The sequence below is a fragment of the Paroedura picta genome, chromosome 2 (genome assembly GCF_049243985.1).
Source record: "Paroedura picta isolate Pp20150507F chromosome 2, Ppicta_v3.0, whole genome shotgun sequence".
Lineage (NCBI taxonomy): Eukaryota > Metazoa > Chordata > Lepidosauria > Squamata > Gekkonidae > Paroedura > Paroedura picta.
Genome location: NC_135370.1, coordinates 90546681 through 90561813, shown reverse-complemented (window position 1 = coordinate 90561813; position 15133 = coordinate 90546681). Strand labels below are relative to the sequence as shown.

General features: G+C 43.4%; 1 protein-coding gene across 1 annotated transcript in view; it reads left to right on the top strand.

The window, feature by feature from the left end:
* Nucleotides 1–15133, top strand: part of PTPRJ (protein tyrosine phosphatase receptor type J) — a 130052-nt gene that overhangs the window by 79339 nt on the left and 35580 nt on the right. Inside the window, exons 8-11 of the mRNA XM_077321570.1 lie at nt 176–436; nt 2773–3033; nt 6649–6912; nt 13955–14224. Coding sequence (XP_077177685.1) covers nt 176–436; nt 2773–3033; nt 6649–6912; nt 13955–14224 — 1056 coding nt within the window. The remainder of the gene's footprint in view (nt 1–175; nt 437–2772; nt 3034–6648; nt 6913–13954; nt 14225–15133) is intronic.

The following is a 15133-nucleotide window of genomic DNA, read 5'->3' as shown; positions in this document are numbered from 1 at the left end:
GCACAGCTGTCTCAGGGTGGTTTACAACAAAACATACAATAGTAACATCAATTAAGATTGGAACCATTATAATATAACAGATGTGTCTAGCAAGACAGCATAATTTAAAAATGAAATGCTATTTTGTCTTAGATGTGCAAATAATTCCCTTTTTTAAAAATAAAAACAAAAACAGAGCCCAATGCAGTATCTGGCTTCCACATCGAAAACATCAATTCCACAGCAGTCAATTTAAGATGGAACAACACCGACACAAATTCTGCTAACTACACTTACGAAATAGTCTTTGGAAAATATGGAACTGGAATGAGTGTATTAACTAATGACACCAGGACAACTATTGGAGACTTGGAACCTGGTACAATGTACACATTCACAATATTTCCAAAAGCAGATGCAACTAAAGGAGATTCCACAACTGCATCAATTTATACAAGTAAGTAACTAAAGCTACACGATGTTGTCGAGGCACTACGTATTTTTGTGTGTCAGAGGTACACTGCATACCTTTGCCATAGGTCAAACCAAGTACGATAGAATTGAGATAGAGTAAAAGAACCTCTTGTGGCACAGAGTGGTAAGGCAGCAGAAACGGTAATGACTGGGGAAGGCACTGGCAAACCACCCCGTATTGAGTCTGCCATGAAAAGCTAGAGGGCGTCACCCCAAGGGTCAGACATGACCGGTGCTTGCACAGGGGATACCTTTACCTTTTAACTAGCAAAAGCTTCTTCCCTGTGGTGTCTGTTGGTTTCTATAGCTCTGCAGAAGAAGCATATGTGTGTGTTTGTGTGTGTATGTTCACAAACACCCCTCTTTCCCCAATATCTGGATAACCGTGGAGGACACATATCCAGCCTGTGCTGAGGCACCTGCATGGGTTGCCAGTTTTGGCCCAGATCAGGTTCAGGGTTTTGACTTTTAAGGCCATCCACGGCTTGGGCCCAACCACCTGAAGGACCGCTTATGCTCCCCACAGAACTCTTTGCTCTGCGGGTTTTAATCTGTTGGTGGTTCCTGGCTCGAAGGAAGTACGCCTGGCCTCAACCAGGAACAGTGTTTTCTTAGTCCTGGCCTTGACACGGAAGAATGAGCTCCCAGGTGAGCTGAGGGCCCTGGTGGAGCTAACAGAGTTACATAGCGCCTGTAAATCAGACCTCTTCTGCCAGATCCTGGGTTGAGACCAGGGTTAAGATCAATTTGGCCCCAATTCAGGCTGCGGCACTTACATAATTGCATCCCACCCTATGTTAGTAGTCTGCTCAGAAGGTAGAGGGTATTCTTTTTAGCTGCCATTCTTGGAGGATTAGTTTGGGGGGATTTACTGAGTTTTTATTAAATTATGAATGTTTTATTGTAAGCTGCCTAAGTTCGTAGTCTGCTCAGAAAGTAAATGGTATCTTTTTTACCTGCCATTCATGGGGGGTATAGTAGGATCTCTAGAAATTAAATGTGGGGATTATAAATCTATTTAGTTTATAGGTTGTTCTATAGGAACGTGGATCTTACCACAAGAGATGTGGAGTTTCCTCTGCTAGCTCAATTTTTTAACAGCTGTGCCTCAATGAGGAGTTCACCTCTTCCAACTTTATTCTGCTCTACCACACACATATCTAGAATTCCTTTTGCTACCACTAGATTGTGGATTAGAAGATTAATGGTGTGGCAACCTTACATTATCTTATTTTAAATACTAGCTTCAAAGCCCATTCCTAAGAATGGGCTTTGAAAGGGCCCCCACCTGCCCACCCCCCGCCCATGCCATTTAAGGAGGCTTTGGGCCACTTGGACTCTGGAGAAGCTTGCAGCCGGATGAAGCAGCACAGGCAGGGGCTGACCAGCTCATCAGCAGGCCTGGGATGGAACTTGTTAGCAGGGCAGGACAGCACGGAGCTCGTTAGCAGGACGGGCTCTTAGCACAGGGTGGGAGGGAAGTCATTAACAGCCCCGGGGTGGAGGTTGTCATCAGGGCAGGACTGGAGGGAGGTCGTTATCAGCCCTGGGAGGGAGGTTGTCAGAGGGCAGGACCACATACAGCTCCTCACAGAGCTCATTAGCAGCCCCGGGAGGGGGGTTGTTATCAGCCTGGAGTGCTCGCCCCCTCCACCACCACCCTTCACCCAGGGCCCTCTCCCCTGGCCTGCTGCTGGCTCTGCAGCAAGGCATGTCTGAGAGCAAAGAGGCTAGCATTCAGGAATGGAGGGCAGAAGCAGTATGGGCAGGGCCAGTCAGGGTGCGGCAAGCTTTGCTGGCTGCTCCCTGATTGGCCCTATTCTAATTCAGACACCCCAGACACGTTGCACCCCCAGGCTATTTCACATATATTAAGAGGAACAATGGATAAGTATTTTAAACACCATCCTCTAGCAATCCACCATGGAAGCAAGGAAAATCATATTTGCACCCATATAGTTACTATCTTCATTACCTTCTGTTGTATCTTGATGAGTATGAGCTAAGTTAGGCTTTATATGTCAGCGCAAAGACCAAATAACACTAATTTGGGGGCGGGGGGGGGACATACATTATAAGCAAAAGCTATCATTGGATACCAAAAGCAAAAACATATTTATTTTTTGTAACTACCCCTCTCAGCACAGCTGTCTCAGGGTGGTTTACAACAAAACATACAATAGTCAGTAACATCAATTAAGATTGGAACCATTAAAATATAACAGATGTGTCTGACAAAACAGCATAATTTAAAAATGAAATGATATTTTGTTTTGGATGTGCAAATAATTCCCTTTTTTGAAATAAAAACAAAAACAGAGCCCAATGCAGTATCTGGCTTCCACATCGGAAACATCAATTCCACAGCAGTCAATTTAAGATGGAACAACACCGACACAAATTCTGCTAACTACACTTACGAAATAGTCTTTGAAAAAGATGGAACTGGAATGAGTGTATTAACTAATGACACCAGGACAACTATTGGAGACTTGGAACCTGGTACAATGTACACATTCACAATATTTCCAAAAGCAGATGCAACTAAAGGAGATTCCACAACTGCATCAATTTATACAAGTAAGTAACTAAAGCTACACGATGTTGTCGAGGCACTACGTATTTTTGTGTGTCAGAGGTACACTGCATACCTTTGCCATAGGTCAAACCAAGTACGATAGAATTGAGATAGAGTAAAAGAGCCTCTTGTGGCACAGAGTGGTAAGGCAGCAGAAATGCTGACTGAAGCTGTCTGTCCACGAGGCTGGGAGGTCAATCCCAGCAGCCGGCTCAAGGTTGACTCAGCCTTCCATCCTTCCGAGGTCGGTAAAATGAGTACCCAGCTTGCTGGGGGGTAAACAGTAATGACTGGGGAAGACACTGGCAAACCACCCCGTATTGAGTCTGCCATGAAAACACTAGAGGACGTCACCCCAAGGGTCAGACATGACCCGGTGCTTGCACAGGGGATACCTACAATAGTAATGAGGTAGACTAACAACAGCTTCTTCCCTGTGATGTCTGTTGAATCCTATATATATATATATATATATATATGGTTTCCATACCTCTGCAGAAGAAACATATATATATTTGTTGTTGTTCTTAGGTGCGAAGTCGTGTCTGACCCATCGCGACCCCATGGACAATGATCCCCCAGGCCTTCGTCCTCTACCATTCCCCGGAGTCCATTTAAGTTCTCACCTACTGCTTCAGTGACTCCATCCAGTCACCTCATTCTCTTTTGTCCCCTTCTGCCCTCGATCGCTCCCAGTATTAGGCTCTTTTCCAGGGAGTCCTTCCTTCTCATGAGGTGGCCAAAGTATTTGAGTTTCACCTTCAGGATCTGGCCTTCTAAGGAGCAGTCAGGGCTGATCTCCTCTAGCACTGACCGGTTTGTTTGCCTTGCAGTCCAAGGGACTTGCAAGAGTCTTCTCCAGCACCTGAGTTCAAAAGCCTCAATTCTTTGACGGTCGGCCTTCCTTATGGTCCAGTTTTTGCAGCCATACATTGCCACTGGGAAGACCATAGACTTGACTAGACTCACTTTTGTTGGCAGGGTGATGTCTCTGCTTTTTAGGATGCTATCTAGATTTGCCAGACCTTTCCTCCCCAGGAGCAAGCATCTTTTAATTTCTTTTCTGCAGTCCCCATCTGCAGTGATCTTGGAACCCAGGAAAATAATATCTGTCACTGCTTCCATTTCTTTCCCATCTATTTGCCAGGAATTGAGAGGGCCGGATGCCATGATCTTTGTTTTCTTGATGTTGAGTTTCAAGCCAACTTTTGCACTCTCCTCCTTCACCTGCATCAACGGGCTCTTTAGTTCCTCTTCACTTTCTGCCATTAGAGTGGTATCATCTGCATATCTGAGGTTGTTGATATTTCTCCCTGCAATCTTAATCCCAATTCATCTAACTCATCTAACCCTGCCTTTCTCATGATGTGCATCGCATACAAGTTAAATAGGCAAGGCGACAGTATACAGCCTTGCTGAACTCCTTTCTCAATTTTGAACCAATCAGTGATTCCATGCCCGGTTCTCACTGTTGCTTCTTGACCTGCATATAGGTTTCTCAAGAGACAGATAAGATTCTCTGGTATTCCCATCTTTTTAAGAATTTGCCACAATTTGTTGTGTTCCACACAATCAAAAGCTTTAGCATAATGAAGCAGAAGTAGATGTTTTTCTGGAACTCCCTAGCTTTCTACATGATTCAGCGTATGTTGGCAATTTGAGCTCTAGTTCCTCTGCCTCTTCAAAATTCTGCCTGTACTTCTGGAAGTTCACGGTCCGCATATTGCTAGAGCCTAGCTTGTAGGATTTTGAGCATAACTTTGCTAGCATGAGAAATTAGTGCAATGGTGCGGTAGTTTGAACATTCTTTGGCATTGCCCTTCTTTGGGATTGGAATGTAAACTGACCTTTTCCAATCCTGTGGCCATTGTTGAGTTTTCCAAATTTGCTGGCATATTGAGTATAGCACTTTTACTGCATTGTCTTTTAAGATTTTGAATAGTTCAACTGGAATGCTGTTACCACCACTAGCTTTATTGTTGCTCAGACTTCTTAAGGCCCATTTGACTTCACATTCCAGGATGTCTGGCTCCAGGTCAGTAACTACCCCATTGTGGTTATCAGGGATGTTAAGCTCGCTCTTGTATAGTTCCTCTGTATAATTTTGCCACCTTTTTAAAATCTCTTCTGCTTCTGTGAGGTCCCTACCATTTTGGTCCTTTGTCACACCCATGTTTGCATGAAACGTTCTCTTCATATCTCCAATTTTCTTGAAAAGATCTCTGGTCCTCCCTATTCTGTTGCTTTCTTCTATTTGTCTGCACTGTTCATTTAAGAAGCCATTCTTATATCTTCTAGCTTTTCTCTGGAATTCTGCATTCAGTTGGGTGTATCTTTCTCTTTCTCCTTTGCCTTTCACTTCCCTTCTCTCCTTAGCTATTTGTAAAGCTTCCTCAGACAGCCATTTTGATTTCTTGCATTTCTTTTTCTTTGGGATGTTTTTAGTTGCTATCTCTTGTACAATGTTGCGAACCTCCGTCCATAGTTCTTCAGGCACTCTGTCTATCAGATCTAATTTCTTAAATCTGTTTGTCACCTCTACTGTATATTCACCAGGGATATGATTTAGTTCATACCTGACTGGCCTAGTGCTTTTCCCTACTTTCTTCAATTTAAGCCTAAATTTTGCAACAAGAAGCTGATGATCTGAACCACAATTAGCTCCTGGTCTTGTTTTTACTGACTGTATAGAACTTCTCCATCTTTGGCTGCAAAGCATATAGTAATCTGATTTCTGTGTTGACTGTCTGGTAATGTCCATGTGCAGAGTCACCTTTTGAGTTGTTGGAAGAGAGTATTTGCTATGACCATTGTATTTTCTTGACAAAATTCTACCATCCTGTGCCCTTCTTCATTTTGTACTCCAAGGCCAAACTTGACTGTAATCCGGGTTATCTTTTGGCTTCCTACTTTAGCATTCCAACCCCCCATGATAAGCATGTGTATATATATGCGCATGTTCACACACAGCCCTTTTCCCCCAATATCTGGATTACCATGGAGGACATATATCAGGCCAGAGAAGTGGCCTGATATAAATAAATAAATAAATAAATAAAAATAAAATAAAATATAAATAAATAAATTACAGCCCTATAAGAAGTAACAGATCGTTGAGAACATGTGGGCCATTAGTTAAAGAGGGCATTCAGGAGAAAGTAAACTGTGAGCCCAACATCATCTTCACCCTCTTCTCATTCAACAGTGCAATGCAGGAATCCTAGGTTTAACAACCCAGGAAGTAACAATGTTGGCATGAAGGTTAGCACTAATTTGTTACAGTGAGATCCTAAACTTGGTTACACTTTTCTAAGCCCATTTATTTCTGTGGGCTTAGGAAGATGTAGCTCCGTATAGATTTGTATTGTGAATGTAGTGACTGAAAGTAGAATATAAATAAAACTTTTTAGAATGTTTACGCTCAGAAGTCATATCTGTATCCTTTCACTATATTTTGATTATGGAAATGTCCATGCTTTGATAAATTTTCGCAGATTGGACTGAAACAACTCTGTGTCAATGTCAAAAGATTTTCTGGCCGAATTATCTAACAACGCATTGATACATTTTTTCAGTGGTATTTATTGAAAGTTAGACAATCCCTCTTCTTTTAACAGTGCCCACTTGTGTCTTTGGCGTTCTTTTTACCAACATCAATGCCACAACCATAAATGTAACATGGAACAACGCAGATCAAAATGCTCATAACTACAGCTACATAATAATTATAATAGATGGAAATGGACATAATAGGACAGAAAACACAACTAACATCACTGCAGTAATTAGCAACCTGGAGCCTGGTACATTATATACATTCACAATATATCCAGAAATTGGTGGAACAAGTGGAGATGCATATACTGACTCCACCTTTACAAGTAAGCATTAAGAGTTCTGTTCAATGCATGTTTATCTAGGAGTATAAGTATTAATGAGTTAGTGAGACTTGTTTCTGACTATGTTTGCGTAGGATTGCATTGCATGTCACGAAGATGTTACAAGAAACCATCATTAAGCCAAGACATATATGTGAAACCAGGTTTATGTTGGGCTTTTGTGCATGATTTATTTTTCTGCCCTTCCCTAAGGAAGACAGAATCCCACTTTTCTTGGATTTTCCATTAAGTGTCTGGGAAAACAGGCATGCAGGTGAAGCTCTTCCCAATTCTTCCCAATTCTGGCATTCTAAATTACAGTTAAATCCAGGTTTACAATGCAATTTTCAGCAGAGTTACACCCTTCTAAACCCATTGACCTCAATGGGTCCCAGAAGTATAAGGATTAGAATGTAACATTTCTGAGAATTCTGAAGACATGGGGGAATCCACAGCTTTGGCCCAACCTTTCTAAGGGTCCATTAATCTCCTTATGCTCCCCACAGAATATGTCCGACCCTCTTTGGTTGAGGCCAGGGCCAGGGCCAGGGCCTTCTCGGTCCTGGCCCCGACCTGGTGGAATTAGCTCCTGGAAGAGCTGAGGGTCCTGTTGGAACTTTCAACATTCCGCAGGGCCTGCAAGACGGAGCTCTTCCGCCAGGCTTTTGGTTGAGGCCGGGCAGCTATGAAGATCTGCCCCCCCCTCACGAAGCGGCAGTTGAGTATGTCAGCAGCCCCCCTCCACTTCCCTTTTAGTGGGGGTAGAGATCGGGTTAGTTATTGAACCTTGCCGCCACTCTTGGCCTGCTTTAACTATGTTATTAAGGATTAGTTATGGGTTCATGCTTTTATGATATTGTTTTAATGGGATTGTTTTATGTAACCCGCCTCGAGCCTCCGGAGGGAGGCGGAATATAATGATGATGATGATAGAGTCAATAGTAGTCTCCTCTCCAGGATAAACAGACCAAACTTCCCCAACCTTTCTTCATACATCTTGGTCTCCAAACCCCTAACCATCTTTGTTGCCCCCCTCTCCAGTTTGTCTACATCCCTCTTCAACTGGGGTGCCCAAAAGTACTGAACACAGAGCAGAGTACAGTGGTACCATCACCTCTCGTGATCTGGACACGATACTCCATTTGATACAGCCCCAAATCCCATTTTCCTTTTTATCTGCCGAGTCACACTGTTGACTCATGTTCAATGTATGATCTACTAAGACTCCTAGATCCTTTTTGTACATACTACTGCCAAGACAAGTCTCCCCCATCCTATATTACTATATTTGGTTTTTCCTACCTAAATGGAGAACTTTACATTTCTCCCTATTGAACTTCATTTTATTCAGTTTAGTCCACTTCTCGAGCCTATCAAGATAATCCTGTATTCTTTTGCTGTCTTCAGTTGTGTTAGCTACCCCTCCCAGTTTAGTATCATCTGCAAATTGTATCTGCAAACCCCTCTAATCCCTCAACCAAATCATTTATAAATATGTTGAACAACACAGGCCCCAGGACAGATCCTTGAGGTACTCCACCTGTCACTCTTTTCCAAGAGGATGCTGAATCATTAACAAGTACCCTCTTGTACGATCTGTCAACCAGCTATTGATCCACCTGACAGAATTAGGATCCATACCGCTTTTTACCAACTTGTCAACAAGAATATCATGTGGTTCAGAGTTTACATCTGCAAGTTCTTTTAGTACCCTTGGATGCAATTAATCTGGCCCAGAAGACTTTGTTTCATTTAAAGAAACTAAGTGTTTGTGGACTGCTCCAACAGTGAACCTAGGCCACCATTCCCATCCCCCATGTTGTGTTACGTTTTTGCCACATTGAGCACTATTTCCCTCACAAAAGAAGACTGAGGAGAAATAAGAGTTAAGCAGTTCAGCCTTCTCTTCATCAGCATCTGTTATAATTTCACTTTCTTGTCCTCGCAGTTGTCCTACGCTGTCCCTATTCTTTTTCTTACTTGAAAGAAGCCTTTTTTGCTCTGTTCAGCATTTCTTGCTAGCCTAAGCTCATATTGAGGTTTAGCTTTTCTAACACTCTCCGTACAATTATTGGTTATTTTTTCATACTCATCCTTGGTATAAGGCCTTCCTTACATTTCCTAAATGACTCTTTTTTATTCCTCAAATCATTTGACAAATTCTTATGGAGCCACCTTGGCTTCCTTAGGCTCCTTCCATCTTTTCTTCTCAAGGGAATTGTTTGTGATTTGAGTCTTCAGTATTTCACTTTTAAGAAACATATACAGTATGATATATTCTGCCACCCATTTGTCAATTATAGTTATAGCAGGCAGCAGAATTATTTGGAGCCCTCTTAATCTTGAAGTAATTAAATTTGTGAAGTTTGTCAAGACTAAACTGAACTTTGAAGTCAGATCAGGTAGGTAGCCATGTTGGTCTGAAGCTGCAAAACAAAGCAAGCATGTGCAAAAAAATCATTTAAAAATTTGGATTTATTCAACTGAATCAATCTGGGTATGCTCGAATCACCTGTATCCCTTTATCAGTATAGGGAGTTCAGGCAATTCAGCTTTGTTATAACCTATGGGATAACTAAAGTCAATGGGAAATGAAGTCTTTATTCTATTCTTTGGTTGGAGGTGGGGGTCGAGGTAGAGGCACCAAATTTGTAACATAGCTGCTGGAGCCTCTCCTCAAAAGAGCCCCCAAGTTTCAAAAAGATTGGTCCAGGAGTCCTATTCTGTGGGCACCCAAACAGGGTGCCCCATCTGACCTCTATTGTTTCCTATGACGGGAAAAAGGCCAAGACCAGAGAATCATAGTAGAGGTCAGATAGGGGTACCTTACTGCCCTTCCAGCAGCAGAACTGAACACAGTGCCCCATCATGGCAAATGCTAACTCAAATCAACACAGTGCTGCCGCACAGAATCACAATCCAAGAGACCTACACATACACACACACCCAACCACACAAATCTTTCAGGGCAAAATCAATGCAAAAAAAAATTGCAAACCAGAGAAACAGAATTCCAATAGGAAACTCCAAATCAAACCAGGCAACAGTAGGCCTGAAGTCTTTTGTTTTCCTCTTCACTTACCCTCAAAAACGCAACTACACAATATAAACCAAGAAAAACCAGCCACACACTCTCTCACACATGCATGTACAAAACAGATTAAAAACCTAAAAAAAGAAACTAGAAACTAGGGCCAAAAAAGGAAGGCTTGGTAAGTGCTTTTATTTACCCATCCATAGGTCCCACACAGACACAAGAAGCAGGCCCAAAAATAACAACAACAAAAACAATTTTAAAAGAACAAAGAATAAAACAAAGAGGTTGTAAGGCCATTGGCAACCCCCACCACCACCTAACCAGCACCTATTTTCAAAAAGAGGAAAACTTTTAAAAAAGATTTTCTTCAAACCAAACAATTTGAAATCTTCTCCAGAAAAGATCAGAAATAGTCCAGTTGATTCCTAAGTAGTCCACTCCACACAGACCAGATAGAAGTAGATAGAGCAGCAGTGAGCCGAAGCTACAACCACACATCTCTTCACCAGATTCAACAGCAAAGCAATAGAATTAGGTTTAGCCAGATTCTAGCTTTTATGCCCTCTGATCATGCACAAAAGGCTTTCAAAAAAGAACCACCTTCTGTGATTGGCCAAAAAGCAGTTTCCCCCCAAACCTGCTTTTCTTATTGGACAACCCCTCTCCCTCCCCACTACCTTGACTGAAGTCTGCAAAAACTTCACAAACCTCCAGATCTCATTGCAGGTGCATTTGCAAAATGCCTTGCAGTGATTGGCTCTAGCTCCCCCTAAGGGGCTGTTGCCATTAGTCTGTCAGGATACATCTTCTCCCTGCCCCTTGTTGTTCTGGAAACCAGGTCAAAACCCAGGAAAGACCAGCTGCAGGAGCAGGAAAAGTCAATACTTATATCCCTTTAAAGTTTAAGTTTCCCAAATCAGTCCTGATCGATTCAGACTGCTCTGATTTGGGCCATTTAAAACCAATGGGGGATGATGATTCACTTTGGAGAAATCCAAATCAAGCATGAATTGGCAGCAATTAGTTTTTTCAGAAAATCTGAGCCAAGTCACATTCTGAAAACAAAGTTCTAATCCAGTAGCACCTTTAAGGCATAAGTTTTTCTGTGCTTGCACAATCCTGCTCCAGCTACCATATATGAAATGAGAAATGCCAGAGGTTCAAGTTGGATTTGGAAAAGGAATCCCTTTCCCTATAAAAGACATATGTTAGGCTGATCCTGCATTGAGCAGGGGGTTGGGTTAGCCTGTATAGCCCCTTACAACTCTGATTCTAGTTTATAATTCTGTGACCTCCCATGGAAACATCACTGAACAGAGATTATGCTGGAAATATGTGGATTGCTGCTGCTAGTTATGGAATGTGTTTTAAATGGATTTATAATGTATATTAATTTTTAACTTATATTATTGTTACTGTTTATTGTTGCTCATCGCCCTGAGCCAGTCTGCTGGGAGGGCAATATACAAGTCAAATAAATAAAAGATTCTTAATTGTAAGGATGTGTCACTGTTGATCAAGATAATTCATACCATAGTATTCCCCATTAGAAGAAGAAGAAGAAGAGTTGGTTCTTATATACCACTTTTCCCTACCTGAAAGAGGCTCAAAGCGGCTTACAGTCGCCTTCCCATTCCTCTCCCCACAACAGACACCCTGTGGGGTGGGTGAGGCTGAGAGAGGGCTGATATCACTGCCCAGTCAGAACAGTTTTATCAGTGCCGTGGCGAGCCCAAGGTCACCCAGCTGGTTGCATGTGGGGGAGCACAGAATCAAACCTGGCATGCCAGATTAGAAGTCCGCACTCCTAACCACTACACCAAACTGGCTCTCATTACTATGTATGGGAATAAAAGTTGGACAAGAAAGAAAGCTGAGAGGAAGAACATTGATTCATTTGAAATATGTTAGTGGAGGAAAATTTTACAGATACCATGAACCACCAAAAAGACAAGTGAGTTCTGGGTCATTCAAGCCTGAAGTCTTCTAGAACAGTGGTCCCCAACCTTTCTGAGGTTGGGGACCGGCAGGGCATCGGGGCACGGCCCGCGCGGGCCATGCCCACGCATCGGGCCGCGCCCGTGTGCCGTGCCCACGCATCGGGCCGCGTGCCGCACCCGGGTGCCGCGCCCGCACATCGGGCCGCGCCCGGGTGCTGCGCCTGCGCATCGGGCCGCGCCCGGGTGCCGCGCCCGCGCATCGGGCCGCGCCCACACGGGCGCCGCCGGCCCTGATTCCCTCTCCCCGCCCTCCCGCAGTAAGAAGCTTCCCGGGCCGCAAGCTTGCGGCCCGGGAATTTTTTTACTGCGGGGGGGGCGGGGAGAGGGAGCCGCGGCCCGGCGCCATGGCCTTCGCGGCCCGGCACCAAGCCGCGGTCTGCAGGTTGGGGACCACTGTTCTAGAAGCTAAAATGACAAAACTGAGGCTGTTGTACTTTGGTGGCATAATGAGAACTCAACCCAGTGGCAAAGATAATAAAACTAGGAAACATTGAGGGTAGTTAGGGAAAGAGGAAGACCCAACATGAGATGGATTGACTCAATCAAGGAAGTCATGGCCCTTGTTTTGCAAGACTTGAACGATAATGTTAATGATAAGACATTTTGGAGGTCATTAATTCTTAGGATCACCATAGGTCAGAAGTAGCTTGGTGATTATAGAGGTAAACCAGGTAGTCAAGGAAGCTAATAAGTCTATCCAGTCTTCTTTCATGCTGGTCTGTCATATGCAGTGACGGTAGCTGTGTTCCTGAATTTCCTATCCATGCCTACTCTCACAAGATCTGAAATATGGCTTGCTCAGTGTTCTGGTTTCAGTGCAGTGGGGTGATGAAACTTTCCTGGCTTAGTAAAAATAAAGTCTAATAAGTGCAGGTGCAAAAGGAGTTTTCCACTTGCAGTGCCATCCTACAGTGTTCCACCTTTCTGACTTCATGGGACTCAGAAAGGTATAAGGCTACTTATTGTTGTCTGTCTCTCACATATCCGAGGGACAAGTATTTTTATGGCTTTCCTAATGGCTTTTGAGCATGTGAGATTTTTCTCTGTTCTTCCTCTCATTAGGGACATTACCTGGTGAGAGAGCATGACCCTAGAGCATGTCCTTGGAGAATGACTGAGTTATTGGTTTTTTGTGTGTTTTCAGGCCATCCCTCTCCAATATTCTTGTGTAAGCTAACAGAGGAATTAAAACCCTGGTACATAAAACCTCTATAACCTTTTACAGTTAAGAAACATGCTCTGACACTACCCAAAATGCCTGGGATCCAGTGGGTCTAAAATTTAGATTTATGTGCCCAGGTTTAGATGAAAGGGGGTAAAGGGGGATCGGCGACTTCAGGTGTCAATAGGTGCATACATTTGAATCAAACATTTGCCTGGTGGAGAGCGCTGTGGAACCTGGCAGTTCTGATAGGGCCTGGGTTTCTCCAGGATGGATTCAGGGCTGAAAAAGCCCTGGCTCTCATTGTGGCTAAGAACTTTTCCCTGGAGCCAGAGAGCATCAGCAGATTAGAATTGGCAGAGCAGAGCGCTCTTTGGGGCAGTGTCCTTGGAGAGGCAGTCCTCTGGTATGCAGGTCCCAAACCACCTAAGTCTTTGAAGGTTAGGACCAATACCTTGAACCTGATCCAGAACTCAGCCAGTGTAGCTGCTGGAGAGCAGGTTGAATGTGGGCTCTTCATAGGGCCCTTGTAAGAATCCAGGGAGTCACATTCTGGACCAATTATAATTTCCAGATCAGGGACAAGGATAGGCCTGCATAGAGCAAGTTACAGTAATCTAGCCTGGGGGTGACGTATCGCATCAAGCTAGGAGTGCCTTTTAATTTTGAATATGTCCTTTTTGTTTTTCTTCCTTCATTTCCAATGTATCACTGCCTTTCACTTTAAAGGAACTGCAACAGTACATTTTACTCTTTAAAGTCAGCTTGCTAATTACTACATATAATGTTGTGCACTGTATTGTACAAGATAAATTTTAACTGTTAATTGGGTTTTTCCCACAACAGTTCCTAGTTCTGTCTCCAACATCACAGCAATGGATATCAGTTCAGTAGAAGTCAATTTATCATGGGTAAACATGGATATAGCTTCTCACACGTACTCCTACAGAATGCACATTAGGAGAGAAAATGGTCCTTATGAGAACAAGACAACCCAAAGTACTAACGCTACCATTTCAAAGTTAACACCTGGTGTTAATTATACATTCAACATATACTCAGTTGCAGCAGATAACACAACTGAAGGAAAGCCAAAGAGCATAAGTCTCTTTACAAGTAAGTCAATAAAATGAATGTCTTTCTCTTAGAGTCCATCTCTGTCCCAGGAGTGCTTAGAATCATAGAATCATAGAATCATAGAGTTGGAAGGGGCCATACAGGCCATCTAGTCCAACCCCCTGCTCAACGCAGGATTAGCCCTAAGCATCCTAAAGCATCCAAGAAAAGTGTGTATCCAACCTTTGCTTGAAGACTGCCAGTGAGGGGGAGCTCACCACCTCCTTAGGCAGCCTATTCCACTGCTGAACTACTCTGACTGAGAAAAACTTTTTCCTGATATCTAGCCTATATCGTTGTACTTGAAGTTTAAACCCATTACTGCGTGTCCTTTCCTCTGCAGCCAGCAGAAACAGCATCCTGCCCTCCTCCAAGTGACAACCTTTCAAATACTTAAAGAGGGCTATCATGTCCCCTCTCAACCTCCTTTTCTCCAGGCTGAACATTCCCAAGTCCCTCAACCTATCTTCATAGGGCTTGGTCCCTTGGCCCCAGATCATCTTCGTCGCTCTCCTCTGTACCCTTTCAATTTTATCGATGTCCTTCTTGAAGTGAGGCCTCCAGAACTGCACACAGTACTCCAGGTGTGGTCTGACCAGTGCCGTATACAATGGGACTATGACATCTTGTGATTTTGATGTGATGGCTCTGTTGATACAGCCCAAAATGGCATTTGCCTTTTTTACCGCTGCATCACACTGCCTGCTCATGTTCAGTTTACAATCCACAAGTACCCCAAGGTCTCGTTCACACACAGTGCTACCTAGAAGCGTATCCCCCATCCAGCTTATTCTTTCTGGAGTTAAATTGTTGCTTTCCACAGCTAAATAAGCTGATTTGAAGGGCTTGAGTACAAATGTTCGCAGAAAGTAGGAATATTTTAGTTCTTATCAGTTTCTGGCTGTGCTG